The sequence below is a fragment of the Lontra canadensis genome, unplaced genomic scaffold (assembly GCF_010015895.1).
Source record: "Lontra canadensis isolate GAN:19392208 unplaced genomic scaffold, GSC_riverotter_1.0 scaffold1, whole genome shotgun sequence".
Taxonomy (NCBI): Eukaryota; Metazoa; Chordata; class Mammalia; order Carnivora; family Mustelidae; genus Lontra; species Lontra canadensis.
This window is the reverse complement of record NW_022630995.1, coordinates 99,001,188-99,020,800: the sequence shown is the minus strand read 5'-3', so window position 1 is coordinate 99,020,800 and position 19,613 is coordinate 99,001,188. Positions and strand designations below refer to the sequence as shown.

The following is a 19,613-nucleotide window of genomic DNA, read 5'->3' as shown; positions in this document are numbered from 1 at the left end:
TCTCACCGGGCGGGAGGGGGGAGCAGCCCCACGCAGGTGAGGCATCTGGGTGCCTGGGGCTCAGGACCGGTGGTGCAGCTGTCTTTCTCAGAATCTGGACCCTCTGTTTGTGTTTGACTTTTGACTTTTGGCAGTCGTGGCACCTGGCTGACTTATTTCTGCTCTCCTTGGGGCTTGTGTAGCCACACGTCACCCTTCCTGGATAGAGCTGAAGTCAGAGTAAGATTATAGGACAGAAGTAATCCTCAGCCAGTGAGCAGTGGCTGAAGAGGGACGATCGCGTACCCGCCTGCTGGAACGTCAGCCCCCATAGCTGTATGGCCTGGTGTCTGAGAAGCCCTGCCCTAACGCAGAGGAGAGCTCTGCCGGTCACCTGTAGGTCACCATGCTGCGGAGTGGGCTCATGCCCTTCATAAGTCATGAACCCCACCGGCCCCAGGCAGTTTGGCCTTTATTGAAATACTGGTCATTCCACGGTGACACTGACCGGTCTGACTGCCCTCTCGTGCCTGAGTGAGTAATGGAAGGACTGTTGGGGAAAGTCAGGTGGCCTGGGGCCTGGGGCCATGTCCCCACCTCTTTGCTCTCTGTCCTCGGACAGTCATGAAGTCTTTCTGGCCATCAGTGTTTATCATCTGTAATTTGACTGAGGGGTTAGGAGTAAAACCTTTCTAAGACCTTCCCCGTTCTGATTCCCTGAAGACGAGTTTCCCTAGTGATCTGCAGAACAGGGATAGCAGTGTCCTGCGCAGACTTCTTTAGGGTATTCATTCGATTTGGCTCAGTTTCCCCAGCACCTCCTGTGTGTCAGGCACTGTGCTAGGCTCTTCCGCTTAGATTCCTGTCACACAGATGAGCCTTATGAAAGGGCACTCCAGAGGAGGCACACTGTAGATGTGACCTTGCTTCTGGCCATCAGCAGGCCATCTCTGCACTCTTGTTTTCATTTCATTTATTTATTTTATTTTTAAAAAGATTTTTTTTTTAAGATTTTATTTATTTATTTGACAGAGAGATAGAGAGCACAAGTAAGCAGAGCAGCAGGCAGAGGGAGAGAGAGAAGTAGGCTCTCTGCTGAGCAGGAAGCCCGATGTGGGGCTCGATCCCAAGACCCTGGAACCATGGCCTGAGCCGAACGAAGGCAGCTCCTTAACCAACTGAGCCATGCAGGCGCCCCAAGATTTTATTTACTTATTTGACAGAGAGCACAGGGCAGAGCTGCAGGCAGAGGGAGAGGGGGAGGGAGAAGCAGGCTTCCCGCTGAGCAGAGAGCCCGATGTGGGACTTGATCCCAGGAGCCTGGGATCATGACCTGAGCTGAAGGGAGCAGCTTAACTGACTGAGCCACCCATGTGCCCTCTTGTTTTCCTTTCAGATCACCTTTATTAACCCCCTACTAAGTTTTGTGGTTGCCTTTTTAGGTAGCTTGATTGAGATATCCTTGACTGTTGATTTCTGCAGTGATTCCTGTAATGGGAGAAGAAAACGTGTTCTAGTGGTGAGGTTCCCAGTAGCACCCCTGACGTGCCCTAGGAAAGAACACGACTTCCTTGGCTGCGGAAGTGCAGGTGAAGAGGGGGGCCGTGGCCCACAGAGAGCCCGGCTGTCCTGTCCTCCCCCTCTGCTCCACCAGAGTCCCCACTGCGCCCTCTTGTCTTCTCCACACTAAGCCTTGGGGTGTTGCCAGTGATCATCGTGTTTGTGCTATCGATTTTCTGTTAGTACCTGTAAGAGGAAAGTAGTGTTTGGGTCTCTGAGTGTCAGAAAGGGAAAAACCAAAGACCATCCAAGAGTCCAGTGTCCCAAGGAAAATGTGAGGGTGTACTTTTTTGTGGAAGGTAAGGCACCCCTGTAAATTGACTGTGTCCGCACGTTGTGTTTGTGTGGAAAGAAGGCAGTATGAACGCTATTAGGAGCAGAGCCAGCCCAGCTGATTGGGTGAGGGGAGGTAGAGGTCTGTGAGGAAGAGGCATCTTTCCCCTACTGGTAAAAGGTTCACTGAGAGCACCTTGAACTGGAGACACTGGGGACTGGGCTCTAATGTAACTTCACCCTTTAATGAAACGTGCTGTCCAGTGTGCTTCCATCTCTCCTCTCTGCAGGGAAGTTGCCTCCCGTTGTTCTATAAGACGGCACCCCAGTATGAGTGTAGCAGCCCCTGCCCATACAGCCTTGGGGTGCCACGGCCTGCTGCTGTCTTTGGGGTGCCGTGGCCTGCTGCTGTGGTCACGGTGTGCAGCCTCATGGTGCCTGTGCCAGGCACACTTGTGTTTCTTCCCCCTGACCGCTCCTCCCTGACTCACCCCTGATTGCAGGCAGATTGTAGTATTGCCTTTCGGGTAAGCTAGAGCCCCCAAATCTGGTCAATCAGGGGCCACTCTGCCTGCCTGCACCAGGCTGTTCTGGTTCTCGTTAGCATTAGGTGTTTTATGTTTGTGTACCCACAAGGTGGCGCTATAGGAAAGCCTAGAAGTCTTGCTTGTCTTTGTTTTAAAGATTGGCCCCTAATGCCTTTGGCACCCCACTTTATGGTGGTCTTTAAAAATTGAATTTGGATTAAGCCAATATGGATTTTTAGAAATTTATATTAGCAGACACACAGAGATGGTACTGCTTTTTTAGATTTCTTTCTCTCTTTTTCTTTCTCTTTCTTTCTTTCTCTCTTTCCTTCCTCTTTGAGAATGAGTGAGGCTGGGGTAAGAGACAGAGGGAGAGAGAGAATCTTAACCCCCATGCAGGGCTCAGTCTTACAACCCTGAGATCATGACCTGAGCTGAAATCAAGAGTTGGACGCGCAACTGGCTGAGCCACCCAGGCACCTCTGCTTTTTAAGATTTTATAAGCAGAATACCTTGAGCTACATTTCTTGTAGATGAATGTGTATCCTTCCTTCTCCAGATCTACCTGTGTAACCTTAAAACTATTTTTAGACCATGTTGGTTTTTCTTCTGTTTTCATTTTAATTCCCATTCAGTGGAACATGAAAGCTTTTCACTTGAGGGGGAAAGATCTTAGTTCTTTTCGAGTTTTTTGTTGACTTTGAGGGTCTGTGCTCACTTGGGGTTTCATTTTGTGACCGAGGCTGCTACTTAATTAACCTCAGTTTTCCCCCACATACCATAAAAATTAACAAATACAAGTGGAGACATGTTGCTCCCGAAAATAAATGGAAGATTGGTAAAGATTAACTACACCTCTGAAACAGGTAAGTTTAAATTACCTAATTTAAAGATTCAACCTTGAAATGAAACTGGTCACTTGATTTCAGCTCCTCGTGTGAAGATCTCTCTTCCCCGACTTCCTCCAGGGGTCAGGACAGCAGATCTGGGCAGTGGGCAGTGGCCTTGTGCGTTGTACCGAGGGCAGTCCTGTTTGTTGCCAAAGACGGGACTCATCCCGACACTCCACCGTCTCTCTCTCCGCAGACACACGATCTTTGTCAGCAACACCTCCTCTCTGCAGATCACAAACATAGCCAACGCCACCATGAGACAGGACCGATTTGCCGGGCTCCACTTCTTCAACCCAGTGCCCATGATGAAGCTGGTGGAGGTCGGTGGGCGTGTGCTTGTGTGTGTTTGCTTGCCTCGCCAGCTCCGCCAGTCCTGCTCTCAGACTCATGCCTCTTCTGCCATCCGGGGGGTGGGGGCTCCAGGTGGATTTTGTTGGGTGGTTGGAAGGTATCTTGGAGCCAGAAGAAGAGACAGCCCCTGATTCGTAAGGAGGCCTCTGTGCTTTGTTTCTTCGCAGCCCAGTGGTCTGACCAGTGATGTCCGGGAGGGCTACTAACTCTTGGGATGTCATTTACTTTTTTGTGCCATATGGGGTGGGCAGTGCAGGGAGAGGCGTCTGACTGGGAAGACAGCACTGCAGACCACTGGCTCTTGGAGGCCACAGAGGCCAGAGCCGCACGTGTTCATACAGTCTCAGTGAGGTCAGGGTGCTCCAGGCTGTGAATGGAATTTTAACAGCCTGTTTTACACAGGAGCCACTGCACCCCCTTGTCCACCGTCGCTGGGGTGAATTCTGGCCCAGGTAACCGGGCCTTACTGTTGTCTCCAGATGAGGCCCATCTCCCGGTGTTTTGATCGTAGCTGTTCAAGCAGCTCTCCGTAGCCTGAACCTCCTGAACACAGACCTTTGGAGGGGAGTGGGGCCCCTGGTGATCCTGTTGGGGTCACTTCCGCTTTCTTGCTTGCTTGCTTGCTTGGAGACTTGGGTACAGGGAGACGAGTCACAATAGACAATTTGCACCTGAAATGTGGCAACTTGCCTTTTACAGGGGGCTAATTACAGGGTCTGAGGAGCAGCCGCTGTTAAAGTAGCATTTGTTCTGGGGTTGAAGAGTTATTGCCGTGCGAAGTGTGGGGGATGTGAAGCCAGGCAGACCTCCGGGGGTGGGCCGGGGCTCCCTGGGAGAGTCTTGGGGTTTGCTTTTGCCCCTGGTGCCTTCTCCTGCCAGCCCTTTCCGTCCTTCATCTTGCATGCCCTCACCCCTGCATCCTCCTGCCTAAGCATTCACCTCTAATTCTAATTCACTTTTAATGACTACTGTATGTCCTAAGTTTTCTCTCAAAGACAGCTCTGAGCTGTCTGTGGTAGGAACTTATCTGTTCTGCTGGCATTGCTCCTCAGCTGCTTCCAGTGTACTCTCCCGTCCGAAGGATATTTTTGAAGAAGTTGAAGAATGAAGGGGAGGGGTGGGGGTAATAAAAGAAGCAGAGAAGACCAAAGAAGTGGGATGGAATTTTCAACCTTTCGGTGCTTAGGGACTAATCACTTTCCTAGTCATTGTGTCAGGTATGTGTGTTTGGAGATAAAGACACGTTGTATACATTTCCTTCAGACTCTAATGCTGTTTTCTACTGTAGTTATGTAATAGTGTAGGTCTGTGTCTTTGAGAAGGTAGGGTGTTGGTTGTTAAAGGCTAATGCTTAGCATATGTTACCATTTTCTAGAAAATGTTTTCTAAAAGTGCTCTTTATTCAGTTTTTATTCTTGGGTGTTCACATATGTGTTGCTGGTGGTGAGCATGACAGTGAATCATGTCCTAAGATGAGCCTTTCTGCTCTACTTGGGACGGGACTCACACGTATGTGTGTATGTGTTTTTTTCCAGACTTTGTATTGGAGCTATAAACGGAATATCTGTAGCACATTGCTGCTTGTTGAATGGACGAATAAATATACCTCCTCTTATTAAAAAATCTTTACTATTGACTCCTTTAAATCAGTAAATTAAATTTGAAACTCTATAATTAGCAGCCTTTGTCCTAGTTCAATCTGCAGGATTCTGCTGGAGACCTTTTCACACCTCCTTTTGAATCACTCTTGGATTGCTGTTGGGTTGAAGGTGTTTGCAGAGCAGTTTCTGGTCCATCTCCTCCCATTCCTCATCCCCATCGTCCTGGTGCTTTTGTCTGTGCTTCTCATTCACTTCCCTCAGTGTCATAACATACAGCCACACCCCAAACTGTGATCACATTAAAAGACGGGTGGTGGTAATTCTCTCCATTTATATAGCACCTTTCATCCTGCACAGACACTGGCTCATTAAGCCACACAGCCCTCTTACAAGATGCAGGACGTGGCAGATATCATTATCCCTGTTTCATAGTAGAGAGGCGAAGCACGGGGGTTGACTAAGTTGTCTCACCTCATATAAAGGGTCTAAAGTAGAAGCCAAACCTGTTTGCTTTGACTCCCATTGAAGTTCCTTTACTGGCATACATATATATATAGATAGATATATATATCTATATATATATCTATCTATATATATATATATTTTTTTTTTTTTTTTTAAATTTTAAGTTTAAATTCGCCTGGGTCTCTTTCCATTTGCCAAAATCTAGTTGCTGACAGGTGTGCTGTGTCCTGGGGCTGGCTGCAGGTGAGGTGGTTGGTGAGACCTCCCAGAGTGGCAGCGGCTTCTGTGAGCGGGGCGGCTGGCCCTTTGCTTGCTTGCAGCTCTGGGGTCCAGCGGGCTGCCAGGAGCCTTCCCCAGGTGCACGGCAGGTGGTAAGCCCAGCCTGAGGCACCCGTGTGCTGGAAGTGGAAACCTTCCTCTAGGATAAGCCTGTTCTTGGGGCATCTGTGCGAGAGAGAGTGGAGCATTGGTTCTCTGTTTTCTGGGGACACAGTCTCCTCATCTGGACCAGAAGATGGCACTCCAGGCAGAGTACTATAAGGGCACTTGTCATACTCAGTAGACCTCCCGTTACCTCCCTGAAGTATAGTAACTGTACTGAGTAAAACAATATCAAAGTCAACATTTCCTGGGCACTTTCTACCTCCTAGCAGCTGCCTTGAATGCTTCCCTTCCTGATCTAATCCATTGTCATCTCACCTCAACTGCTTGAGGTGGGGAGAGTGAACTTAGTGTCATCTCAATTTCAAGAAATGTGCCCAGGGTCACAGAGCCAGTTAAGTGATGTGATGGGCATTTGAACCCAGGTCTGTCTCAGGGAGAAAGTCTGTAAAACTCTCCTACACACATACACATTTATATTTTAAGCCTTGATTTTGTACATTCTGTAGTACTTCATTATCCTTTTTTAAAAGATTTTATTTATTTGAGAGAGTGCACACGAGCGGGGTGGTGGGGGGATAGAGGGAGAAGTAGATTCCCTGCTAAGCAGGGAACCTGATGTGGGGCTCGATTCCCGGACCCTGAGATCATGACCTGAGCCGAAGGCAGACACTTAATGGACTGAGCCACCAGGCACCCCTAGTTCTTCGCTGTCTTAATGTGGACATTTTGGTAAATGCTTTGTTTCTGGGTTTAGATTCTTGTATTGTGGAACGAAAACTATTTTTACCCCCTTCTGTATAGACACTTTACATCAGTATTTTCTTGAATTGTTCTGTGGCAATTGTTTGCTGACTCCCTGGTCATAATCCTCTGCTTTGCATTTCCAGGTCATTAAAACACCAATGACCAGCCAGAAGACTTATGAATCTCTGATAGACTTCACCAAAGCCCTGGGAAAGCATCCTGTTTCTTGCAAGGTAGAGTATAGGTACTTTGGGAAGAGGGTGGTTTTCCTCAGAACTGACTCATTTGGGGTAGAATTCATCTGCAGAAGGATGTGAGGGTTGGGGGCACTCTCATGACAGGGCTGTCTGGGGGCTGGGAAGAGCAAGCTGGGCCTCTTTCTCTAGTTTGCTGGCAGGGGAGCTGGACCCAAAGCCTTGCCCGTGGCTCTCTGGTAGATCCTTTGAGATCTGAGGAGAGCCAGGGCTTCAGTTGAGGAGAAAACTTCCCCATGGGTCTTGGCTTTTGTCTGTGAATGGGCTGCTACGTTTCCATAAATGGTTTATGTGGTCCCATTGGCTTTAACCTCTGCTGGGCCTCAGGGAGCCATGGAGCCTGTGTGTCAGCGATAGCGTGGTAGACACGTGTATCCCTGAACTGAAAACCAGCGCCTCACTTTGGGAAAGAGCGCAACAGGTGGCTAGGGAAATAACGAGAGAGGGGAAGAGCCCACTTCCCCAGGTGGGATTAATGAAGCGTTTCTCAGGGAGTGTGGCTTTATGGTCTTGTGTCTTGTTTTTCATTAAGAAGCAGGGGTCCATGGGAAGCATGCCTCCCACCTTTCTTCCCTTGTTGCCACACTCCAGCACTTAGTTGGTTAAGTGAAATGACCCCAGCTGCTGTCACCTGCAGTCATTTTCCTTCCGTCTCTGTTGCCTCTAGCTCCTCTTTAGTCCTCCCAAGGCTCAGGACTACACTTCTGCATGACTTGGCAGTTTTTCTAAATGGGCACTTGTGCCATACCGTTAAAAAGCCTTGTAAGTGTGCATCTCTTTTTTTGACCATAATCTTTTCTGTCATTGCGGTTCTTCTTACAGAATGCTTTTGCTTTCTAAACTCCTCTCCATCTTGAACTCACAGTATTGGAGTAATCTGTGGAAAGGTCTGTTTCTGAATCCTCTGAATGAGTCCTCCGTCGGCATGGCCCCTGTAGGCTTGAGAGAGCAGACTCACGTGCCTGTCCCCCAGTCCAGGAGGGTAGCCTTATTAGAGAGTCTCATTTTTTAGCACTCGTTTTTGATTTGTTTAGTGGTTTTCCTTTTTAGTTGTTTAAATTTTTGTTTTTAGTTTTTTTAAAGATTTTATTTATTTGACAGAGAGAGACACAGCAAGAGAGGGAACACAAGGTGGAGTGGGAGAGGAGGAAGCAGGCTCCCGCTGAGCAGGGAGCCTGATGTGGGGCTCGATCCTAGGACCCTGGGATCATGACCTGAGCCGAAGGCAGATGCTTAATATGACTGAGTCACCCTGGCACCCCTGTTTAGTGGTTTTACATTGTCTGGATTTTTTTTTTTTAAGTCCAATTAATAACCCGAAGTTGCACTCTCTCACTGGGTTATGCTTTGTTCGTGGCAGAAAGTAGTAACGGTGTGAGAAAGAGCATCTGTGTGTCGCATGAAAAACTAGGTAAGAAAGTGGAAATGTGGGCAAGCAGTGATTGTCCTGAGCAGCAGGATCACTCATTCACAGAGAGTGAGGGTCCCTTCTCCCACTGGAGTGGCCCCCGCAAATGCAGGAATGAGAACTCCTGATCTCATAAAACTGCCTTGCTACATCATGTTCAGAACTCTCTCTGGGTGATACGTTCCAGCTTTCTGGGTCAGTTACTCGGGCTCTTGAGGAAGTGTCCAGACAGTGTAAGGCAACCCTGAAGAACAAGGGTCAGCACACTTCCCTGCAGAGAGCCAGATAGTGAGTGTTTTCCAGTATATGGTCTCTGCTCTAACTACTTGGCTCTGTTGTTGGGGGTGGGCGGAGCGGCGGGGGGCGGCCTAGACAGTACACGCAGGGCCCGTGGCTGTGCCATGGTGGTGGAACAGTACAGAGGCAGGCTGGGGGCCGGATTTGGCCTGTAGGATCACAGCAGACCAACACGCAACATAGCAGATGATGCTGATGCGCCCGGACCGTGTGTTTCTTCATAGTGAGACGACTTGAGAGCATGGTGTGGAAAGCATGAGACCATGGACTCTGGAGCCAGCATGACTGGGATCACATCCTGGCTCTGGCACTCGTTAGCTGTGTGATCTTGGGCAAGTTACTTAACCTCTCTGGGCCTCAGTGTCCTCTCCCCCTGGTAGGTTATCATAAGGAGAAAATGGATTAATATTTGTAAAGTACATAGAATAGTGCTTGGCACATAGTGTAGTAAATAAAGCATATTTAATAATTGAGTATAAAAGCATAAGGCATCTGGTTACATAAAATTCAATTGCTTTATTAAGGGGCTGTGTCTCTTTACAGTACAGTTTACATATCAATATCGTGAGAGTACATGTCTCTGAATCATCAGTGGCGTTGAATATTAGCATGAGGGGGAAAAAACCCTTTTGCCAGTAATCTTATTGGCAAAATGCCATTTTATTCTAATGAGAACAACTTTGATTACTAGTGAGTTTAAATATTTTGTGAGTTTTAGCACTTTTTTGGTATTGAGCTCTGTGGATATTAACTGTATAAAACTCCATGTATTCTGATTGGAGCAAACATTTTCCCCTGGGTACTTTCTGACTTCTAACCTTGTAGAGGTGTGCTTCGTCTGCCCTGCCCTGAGCTTCTACAGTAAACTTTCTGAGGTTGGAAAGCACTTTGGCCCTAGTTATAAAGTCAGCATCATTTCCTTAATACAGTTGTGGTTAAGCTGATGCAGCCGTTTTGCTCATCCCTATGGTCCTGTGGAGCTGGGAGCAGGGCATGCTTTCTGCTTATGCAGAGTTACAGGAGGGACAAATCCAGTGGCTTTACTGCCTAGTTTACACAGCATGCAGTCAGGCTGGTTTAGACTAATGAGGGGGGCAGGCTGGCTTTCATTTGTACATTTATTGAGGGCCTAGTGTGTGTACTAGAAAGGGAACACAGGGCCCAGGGCAATAGCGAGGAGTTCTGTCTGAAGGAACATTGCAGCCTTTTGTTAAAATTCATACCATTTACTTAGTGGTAATCAGCTTCATAGAAATAACACCAAAAAAAATTACCAGCCCAGCCTGCCCCACAGATTCCCCCAGAGAGACCACATCCCACAGGAGGCCTCCAGGAGAGCCGATTAGCATGGTAATGAGGAGGAAATCGAAAGGGGTGTGCGGTCCGGGGCGGGGGGTTATCCGGGGTGCAGGGACCTTCTGCCCTGGCACCTGTCCCCAGTTGCACTGCCTGGTACGGTGCCCTGGAGTGTGAGAACAGCCCAAGTAGCCCATAGATGGCCCCAGGGAGTCCAGGCAGTGGCGCTTCCGTGCAGATGGTTCAAGGTGGCGCGTGCTCTTTCCAGAGCCCTGAAAGGGGTCCAGGCAGGGAGAGGGGTGAAGGGGCGACCATTTGAGGGTTGGCCGTGTGCATAGCATCTTGTGTGTTTTCTGAGTTGTCTTCACAACTTGCGGAAATTATGACTCTCATTTCACCTGTGATGAGCCTGATTTCAGAGTGTCTCAATGTCAGAAACTATTAGCATTTGAGCTGAGACGGCCTGCCCTCCGAGCTGCGGTCTTTCCAGTGACCTCTCTGCTTTCATCTGCCTTTATTTCAGGATTCCTGCAGTGGGGGCATCTAGGCTTGATCTTATTTCATTTTTTTTAAGCATTAGAACCATTGGATAAATTGTCATGTACCATAGAAGTAGGGCCGTGCTGGGAGTTCAGAAGAAACCTTGAGAACGCTGAGCTTTGTCAGTGCAGGTCATATGATACAGAGGGAGAAGGGGCAGTCTGCTGACTTGCAGAAGATCAAGTTCAGTGAAAATTCACCTGTCTTTGATTTTTCTCTCCTAAAACAGGACACTCCAGGGTTTATTGTGAACCGTCTGCTGGTGCCGTACCTCATGGAAGCGGTCAGGCTGTACGAACGAGGTAGCTGTCCTGATCCGGGCTGGGGGGCAGTGGGTCTTAGCTCTCGGCGCTGCTTCCTGGTTCTCAAGCAGCCCTGTGGGAATGGTGAGGCCATGCAGGGTTCGGGAGGTGCTTCTGTTCCTTTAGCTCTGTGAATCAGCCTCCCTCTGGACCCCAGGACCTTTGTTGTTGTGTTCTCCTGCCCCTCTGGGTTCCCTGTGAGGCCTCTGAGCTGCTGAGATGTGGCTCTGGAATGCCCCCTCTCCCCCAAGCACCCAGTTACAGTCAGCCAGAGCAGCTGCATGGCCAGCCCGGATTTATAGCCTGAATCTCTGCTTTTGATGAAAAGTTTCCTGCTTAAAATAATAATAGTGTAAAAATCACTGGACTAAGGGACCTTTAACATCCTTAAAGTTCTGAAATTTGTGACTCTGTGATAGGTGATGGGAGGTAAGTGACAAGGCTGATAGGGGACAATGACTATTTCTAAGAGCCTTCCCCATCCTTACTAAATGATGCCATGATGATTTGATGATTTTTTTTTTAACCTTAAGAATGGTCTCAAATGCTTTTCTCAATACTTGTTGATTTACAAAGAAAGATTTCCCCTGTTATAAAATTATAGAACTTGGGACATGGTCCAAGGGTATAAAATGGTGTGCATTCTTCTGCCTCCCTTCCCTACCACATTTCTGGAAAGGTAACTATCATGTCAGCTTCAAAGGCAAATAGGCCTTAATAGGACTGGATAAAAAGCAAGTGTAATTGTTTTCAATTACTTCATTCACAAATGCTTGCTCCTGAGAATGTCATTTTTGAAACAAAATATTTATACCAGCTCTTCAGAGAGATGAAAGCACATTTGCTTCCTCAAAATCTGCTTTAAATATTAAAACTTTTCTCTGTTTTATGGAAGCATTTGCCACACTTTTGCTCCAAGATCAAACCAACACTTCTGTGTTTATCTATCAACAAATATGCCTAATTACACCTCAAAGAGTGCGTGAAGCATTTTACCCTACTTTGAAAGGCAGGTGGTTTTTTTTGTTTGTTTGTTTTTTAGTGTAATGTTTTAGAATGTAGCATGCGGGTAATCTACTTCTTAATGGTTTTTTTCCTCACTAAAACATACTGTCACTTTGATATATTTTCAGATGCACCTTGTATCTGATCGTAAGTGGAGAGGCGTTTTCTTGTCTTTTGCTCCCCTCCCACTGGCAGTGGTCCCTTTGACCTTCTCCATCAGCACCCCTCACCCTGCCCTGTGAGGTGAGGCTGGATAGGGGGGTCTGAGCCCCGGGGGACGTGTTCTTAGAGACTGCCCATGGTGCTGCCCAGGACGGCACGGCACTGCTCGCCCCTCTGCCTCTTTCCCCGCGGCTGCTCGGGGCCTGGGAGCTGGAGCGTTGGCCTCGGGAGCAGCTGGGGCCATGTATGGGGTGGGCGTGTGGCCCGGCAGGCACACTGCGGTCTGGACTCCATGTATCCTGCCTCGGGCTTCTTACCAGGCCCCTTTGCCCGGTCTCCACTGCCCCCGTTCCAGCCCGGTGAGAGGGGCGCCCACTCTCAGTGGCTGGTGGAACCGCGTCATTTCTACTCTGAAACCTGAGCTAGTTTGGACCCTTCCTCTCCTGTCTGCCCTGCCTGTTCATTTGTCACGTCGTCCGGGAGGGCGAGGAGACGCTGCCTGCCGCACCTCCCGATACATGGCGAGGAAGCTTGGGGCCAGCAGCGGAGTTGTGCAGCGAAGACACTCTGACACTTGGCTTTGCCCAGCCTCTTCCCAGCTTCTCCAGGGAGCTCCTCTACGTACACCACCGTCTTAGTCGGTGTGGGCCCCGGTAACACCAGCCCCGCAGACTGGGTGGTATATCAACAACAGACATTTATATTTCTCACGGCTCCACAGGCTGGAAGCCGGGGTGCCAGATGCTGGGATTCTGGCGAGGGCCTCTTCTGGGACGCACACGGTTGCCGCCTCGTATTTTCACGTGGCAGGGAGCAGAGAGGGGAAGTGAGCTCTCCTGACTCTTGGAAGGGCTCTCATCCTTTCATGGGGTTCCACCCTCACGATCTCGTCTCATCCTGGGGGCAGGGGGTTAACATGCATTCTGGGGACATGCACAGTTGGTCCCTCACAGAGCCTGTCAAGCCGGGCTGTGTGTGCTATGCGCAGAGCTTGGCGAAGTGCCGCTCCCAGTAGGGGAGGCCCCTTGGGGGGATGTGTTGGCATTAGAGCAGTCACCTCTGTCACTGCCGCTTGGCCCCCCCGGGTGACTGAGGGCCCTGCACCAGCGCTGCTGGCCAGCCCCCTGGGGCGTCTGGGGGCACTGTGTCTCGTCCCCCACCACTGCTTTCTGATGCTCTTGGCCTCGTGACTTCTTCCTCGGGCCTGCCTTCTCAGTCCTTTGGCTTCTGGCCTCACTCTGCGTGGCTCTCATGTGTTCATGCTGTAACGGGCGGCCTGGTGGGTGCAGTTGGTCCCCCTCATCCCGGCAGCTTTGAGCAGGCTGGTGCCCTGTAGCAGACTGCCACACCCTTTGGATGCCCTTTCCTGCCAGGCCCCAGGCAGCTCTTCTGGGAGGGCTGGGCTGGTGGGGGCCCCCATCACGGTGTGACACCCTGTGCCCTGTCATTCCTCTGCTGAAGAACTGTTTGGTATTTCTGTTGTAGTCTACTGGATACAGTTCCCTTCCCGGAGAAGCTGCTCTCAGCTTCCCCTCTGCCCTTGCTGCCCCTGCTGCCTCCCCCTCTGCCAATGGACCTTACTCCCACCGTTATTAACAAGGTCCTGCCTGATGTTCCTGGGGTTCCAAGCTGGTCCTGATCTGTTTTCTTTTCCTTTTCTTTACAGCTTGACTCTCCCTCAGGGTGGTTGCCACTCTCCTCCCTGTGGCAGGGCGTGTCCCTCTGTTGCTGGATACTCTTTTTTTCTCTTGGGGCCTGGGAAGTGTCTCCTCTTTATCGTGGCCCAGAGTGCCCGGACAGGCACTTAGGGAGCTGTTGATGGAGAAGGGAGTCGGGGTGCTGCCCCGTTTGTTGTTAATGCCGAGAATGGTTGGTAGGTGGCGCTGGTGAGCCAGCCTAGGAAACAGGAACCACGTCTGGCTGCTCCCAGCTCCCCACTGCGCAGGAGGTCTGGGGGCTCACTGAGTTAGGGGCTCTTAACTGGGGAGAGGTGGGAGGCCCCATGAACCTCCTGAAGTTGATGTGAAGTTTTGTGTTTGCGTTTTATTTGGGGCAGGTGTCCTCTTGTCAGTGAAGTGCTTGATTCTCTACAAGTTTAGGAATTACTGGTCTAAAGCACAGTTCCATATTTAACTCCCACGTGGAACAGCAATCTGTGTGCTTTATTTCTCCCTCTTTTTGCCTCTTTTGCTCTGTATTACTGAGAATTTTTAGAGTTGCTGACTTTGTAACATTGCTTAGATTCTTTTTCTTTGATATGCTTTATCTTCATACTGTTTTTTGAAATAAAAGAGTCTTCACGTGAGTCTCTGAATCTGGAATTACAGAATTGCCTCCAGGGTTCATTGTTTGTCCTTGAATATAGATTTGATGAAATGGCTTTAGGTAAGTTGGGACTGTTGTGCTACGAGATTTCTGTTCCCAGGAGCGGATATTCTAATGAAGGGAGCCATCCACAGCGAATGAAGCAGTAGATACCGTGTTAGGTTGTGACCAGTAATCTGGAGAGAGATAAAGGGAAGAGGATGGCGGGAGTCCTAGCCTGGAGTTCTTACAGTTGCTAGTTTATATGCAGGGAGAGGGTGGGGTGCTCTGATGAAGGGACACTTGAGCAGAGGCATGTGGGAAGCAAATGTCGAATGTTGGAGGAGGGAGGGCCCTAGGCTCAGGGAGCAGCAGGTGCTGGGCCAGGAGAGGCGCATGCTGGGTGGTCTTTTAGCATTCTGACTCTTAACACCACAGAAGTCTCAGGGTCCAGTGAAGGCCTCTGAGCAGAATCCATTTATCAGCTGCTGTGTTCTTGCTCGTTTCTCCTTGGCGCATGCCTTTCCCTCTGCCTGGGAGTTGGTCCCCCTGGTCCCCCAGGCTCTTCCTGCCTGCCGTCCCTTGGGATTTTCTTCATCCTCCAGGACCTGGGCCTCCGTGAGTGGGTTTTGGTGACATGTGGGCACTGCAGTTACATCTCTCACCTTTGCCCATGCAGAGGCATGTCGGTCTTCATGAATCTTCAACAGGGGGTTGGTGAAGTTTTTGATTTACACATCTGAGTCATCCCGCTATATCATGAGTACTTGAGTGGTGGTCTGGTTTTTCTCTGTCTCATCCTAAGTCTCTGGTGCCTGGTATGGAGCAGACATAAATAAAAGTGGAAGGAAGGAAGGAAGGTTGCCACCTGAAGCCGATGTATTTGATCATTTTTGCTCTTTTTGCTTTCTTACAGCCTAAAACTCAGAATTGTGATTCTCAGCACCTCTGGTTGACAAATCACTGAAGCACTAATAATGTCACCCATAGGAAATAATCAGTTGGTATTTTAATCACCTTCAACTGTACTTCATAGACTTTTTAAAAAATAGAGTGTGGGGGTGCCTGGGTGGTATGGTTGGTTAAGTGTCCGACTCCTGGTTTCAGCTCAGGGCAGGGTCTCAGGATCATGAGATTGAACCCCACTTCAGGCTCCGTGCTCAGCACAGAGTCTGCTTGGGATTCTCTCTCAGAGAACTTCAGACCTTCCAGAGTTCTGCTTCACTCGTGCTCTCTCTAAAGTGAATAAATAAATCTTTTAAATACACACACACACACACACATATATACATATATATACGTGTAAGTAGCTCCTATTCTTCATGTCTAAAAATCTGAAACATGTTCAGGTATAAAATTCTCTTGGAGTATTTGAACTTTTTTCTCCTTTCAATTAGCTCTGGTGTAATTCACCATTTCTTTATATTTTGGAACAAAATTCCACATAAAAATAACTTGTTATAGACGATTCCCATTTCTCATTTTGGAGAAAAGAAACCAGGTTCTCTGAGAGACTTCTTGTGGCCTGAGGACCATAAGAGTGAAGGGTAAAATTCCAAGGAAAAAGCACACTGGCTCTTATCCTAGTCTACCAAACTCACACTTGAGTGGCAATTCTAAATCAGATTTGGGCTTCTTTTTAAACTTCATCTTGACTAAAGGGTTGATGGGAGTGGAATTCCAGAGGAATACTCATTAATTGTAAAACCAAGAAAGCTGGAAAAGTAAAATATGCATAATAATACATATAAAAATACAAAGGTTTGTTTTTTTTTCCTGTTTTAAAATCCTGTTTATCAGTAAAAATGATGCTCTAGCTTTAAGTGATGTTGGGAAATCCCAATCCATTAAAAATAACTAATGTTTCCAGGCCACCAGGGCCTTCTCCCTGCGTGAACACCGTAGCAGTGCTCTCGAATGGACCTTGCAGAACAGCGTGGTGGAATGGCTTTGGAAATCTTGTGGTGTATTTGGCGTGTACCTCTGTGATGAAATCTTACCATTGCCAGAAATCCTGACTCTGGATATTTTTTGAGTGTGCAAATTTGCAAAACTGAATTCTGGGGTTAACAGTATGACAAGGAGAACCGTGGGAAATACAGTGATGGCTCAGTGCTGCCCTCTTGTCCTCAGGTGATGCATCCAAGGAGGACATCGACACTTCCATGAAGCTGGGAGCTGGTTACCCCATGGGCCCATTTGAGCTTCTCGATTACGTGGGGCTGGATACTGTGAAGTTCATTTTGGATGGTAGGAATTGGACTTCTCTCTTATCTTTCTGTAATGCAATTGAGGTAGTCTCTTTTGACTGTGAATTACAGTGCCTGTTTCCAACCGTAACTTCAGACCTTCCAGAGTTCTTTCCCACCAACTTAAAGATTCAAATTAAAAGATGGCAGGAAAAGGAAAAATGTGCTTGCCAGCATCTCCTCATAGGGTAACTTATTTTTAAAACTTTTCATCTTGAAACAATTATAGATTCAGAGGAAGTTTCACATATGGCACTGACTGGTCCTGTGTACCCCTTCCCCGGTTTGCCCTAATGGTTCTGCAGGACAGGATCGCACTGGAAGCGGACATTGGTACACTGTGTCTTTCCATCATGAATGCTCATCTGTATATAACCTCCACTTCTGTGGAGCTCTAACCTCCTTTAAAGACAATAATATATCTATTTAGTGGCTCTGAAGATGTAAACATAATTAGGAAAACTGGGCTCCTAAAGTTTAGTGTAGCTCCTGCTCCCACCTCTCATGAAGAACACCTAAGTATTTGTGGGGAACAAGGACGGTTTTAAGTGAAGCGTGAACTTTTGGATTTAATGAGCCTGCCAGATTCCAGTGGCAGCAAATCCCAGTTTTTAACATGTGTTCCAGAAGTCATAGCACTGTGCCACTGAGGAGTCCAGGGGGCAGAGTCACTGGTTCTGTGTTTGTCCTTGGACTGTGGGCATCAACCATTTCCAGGAGGAGACGGCGTGAGTGGCCGGGCCACAGTGAAGCCAGCCGTGAGAGCCACGGTTTGTCCGGCTGTGTCCTCCCAGGGGCCCCCTGCCTCTGCCACAGCGGAGCAGGGCCCCTTCTCCCAAACTCCAGCCCCTGCCTTGCCCTAGGGATGCTGAGATGTCAAAAGAATCCCAGCGCTCCATCCTAAGCCTTTTCCCTCCTCTCAATAGGGTGGCATGAAATAGATGCCAAGAACCCCTTGTTTCAGCCTGTTCCGTCCTTGAAGAAGCTGGTAGCGGAGAACAAGCTGGGCAAGAAGACTGGCGAAGGTTATTACAAGTACAAGTGAGGCTCAGCTTGTCTGGCTCCAGGAGGAAGCCCCGGAGGCACGTGCCAGCAGCTCCCTCAAGTGCCCACGGGAATGTTCTGTGGTCAGACGTTCCCACACACAGCACAGTCTGTTCGATGTGCATTTTGATTGTAATCTAGCTGACGTAATTATTTACACTACTTGTCATAATGGCCGATTCCACCATTGAGAACTGATTTCCCTTTTTCAGTCTGTTCATTTCTATGTATTTTCTGAAAAGCGTTATATACCCTCAGTGCCTTGGAGCAAACCTTACCATTTTTGTCAAGAAGTGCCCAGATTCCCTCACTTGTGGAGGGGCCGGCACTTGCTCTGGGTGCTGTTGTGTTGGGTGTTCCCGCGTGGGAGCGTGAGGAGCTGCCGGTGGCGTGTCTGGGAGGGACCGCCGTGAGCAGCACCCGCATCTGGCCTCGCCGAGAACAGTTGCTCCCCGCAGCTGCAAGCCTTACCCTGTATTTGGGGCACGACCTGAGACGTCATGTCTTTACCGAACTCAGGTTGTCGGTGGGCCTGTCTCCAAGTGCTTGGTTTGGAAGAGGTTTCATTCACATCCAGAATCTCAGTGATGATGGTCTGTCTGTCTGTCTCTCTCTTTTCCCCATGAGAAATCATTGCTACAGACTGCCTGTAAATTGATTCTAATAAAATGCAATCTTTTAATCTGTGAAAATCTGAACTGAAATAAACGTGTATAATTTAAAATTGTAACATGCTTGAATGGTTGCGGAAGTAAAGGTTGGTGATTTAGTCAAAAGCCTTGCCCCATCTTCTTTGGCCTGTTATAATTTTTTTAAAAAAGATTTTATTTATCTATTTGTCAGAGCACAAGTTAGGGGGAGGGTCAGAGGGAGAAGCAGAACTCTCCCCTTCCCCACCTCACTGAGCAGGGAGCCTAGTGCGGGACTCGATGCCAGGACTCCAGGGTCATGACCTGAGCCTAAGGCAATGGCTTCACCGACTGCCCACCCCACACCCTGTTGTGTTCTTACCGCTGCAGTGGCAGTAGGCGATTCTGTGGAGCCGGCCTGCGGCTGTCGCTCCGTAGACTTCTTACCCGTAAAGCAGTAGTAAGGGCACAGAAAACGATTTTTAAGGAACATCTGTTTCTTCTTTGCTAACAAAGAGAAATAGTGTAACATAAGCTTCTTTTCATCATGGAGTTGAGAAAGTGTCTTCCAAGATAGAATTTTGAAGCAGGAAAGACATCAGAGGCCCTCAAGTCCAGCGGCCCCAGTAACAGTGCTTAAGGGACGTAGCCAAGGTCACGGAACTGGGTCAGAGCAAAATAGCACATCTGAAAATCTCAAATCCAGACATTTCACACAGGGCTGTCCCCAACACGGCCATGCTTGTTTGGTGTCCTGGGTCACAGTTCTCATGGTTGAGAGGTTCCCACCTCCCCCACCCCTGTGTCATGGTCTGGTTAACCCTTTTCCTGACTCTCTAGCATCATGGGAAAATAATACGGTACATTTCTACCCCACGTAGAGCCTGGCTTAGGAAACTTTTAGGGTATTCTTATAAAACATTTCCTAACGAAAGAAAGGAAGCACCTGTGACGCCACTACCGTTGCAGTACCCAGTCCCCTGTGGTCGCACAGGGCCCTTCTGCGCTAGGGCTGCTGCTTGACCTCGGCCAGGAGCCCTCACTTCCTTCCCGCTCTGACGGCAGGGCTGGGCCCGGGGCACTGGGGCGCTCACCCCAGGAGCCGCAGGTCTCGCTCCGGACCACGGAATTCCCGGAGAGCAAGAACTCCCTGATGCAACTGCTGCCCTGCCGGGCTGTTCCTAGCCTAGGTGTTTAAGTGTACTTCTAGACTACCGAAAAGTCCACAGGCTTGGCCTCTGCCGCCTCCACCATGCTTGGGGCCCGGCAGGAGTGTGAACATCTGTCGCCCCTGGCAGGCGGGGCCGCTGTCCCAGTTGGGTGCGCCTTGGTCTCTGCGTCCCCCG

At 48.9% G+C, this 19,613-nt stretch overlaps 1 protein-coding gene across 1 annotated transcript in view; it reads left to right on the top strand.

Annotated features, from left to right (window-relative positions):
- HADH (hydroxyacyl-CoA dehydrogenase) overlaps positions 1 to 18,414 on the top strand; it is a 46,210-nt gene extending 27,796 nt beyond the window's left edge. Inside the window, exons 4-8 of the mRNA XM_032860263.1 lie at positions 3,426 to 3,552; positions 6,921 to 7,010; positions 10,802 to 10,874; positions 16,479 to 16,595; positions 17,521 to 18,414. Of these exons, the coding sequence (XP_032716154.1) occupies positions 3,426 to 3,552; positions 6,921 to 7,010; positions 10,802 to 10,874; positions 16,479 to 16,595; positions 17,521 to 17,639 (526 nt within the window). The 3' untranslated portion in view covers positions 17,640 to 18,414. The remainder of the gene's footprint in view (positions 1 to 3,425; positions 3,553 to 6,920; positions 7,011 to 10,801; positions 10,875 to 16,478; positions 16,596 to 17,520) is intronic.
- Positions 18,415 to 19,613: the final 1,199 nt, after the last annotated feature.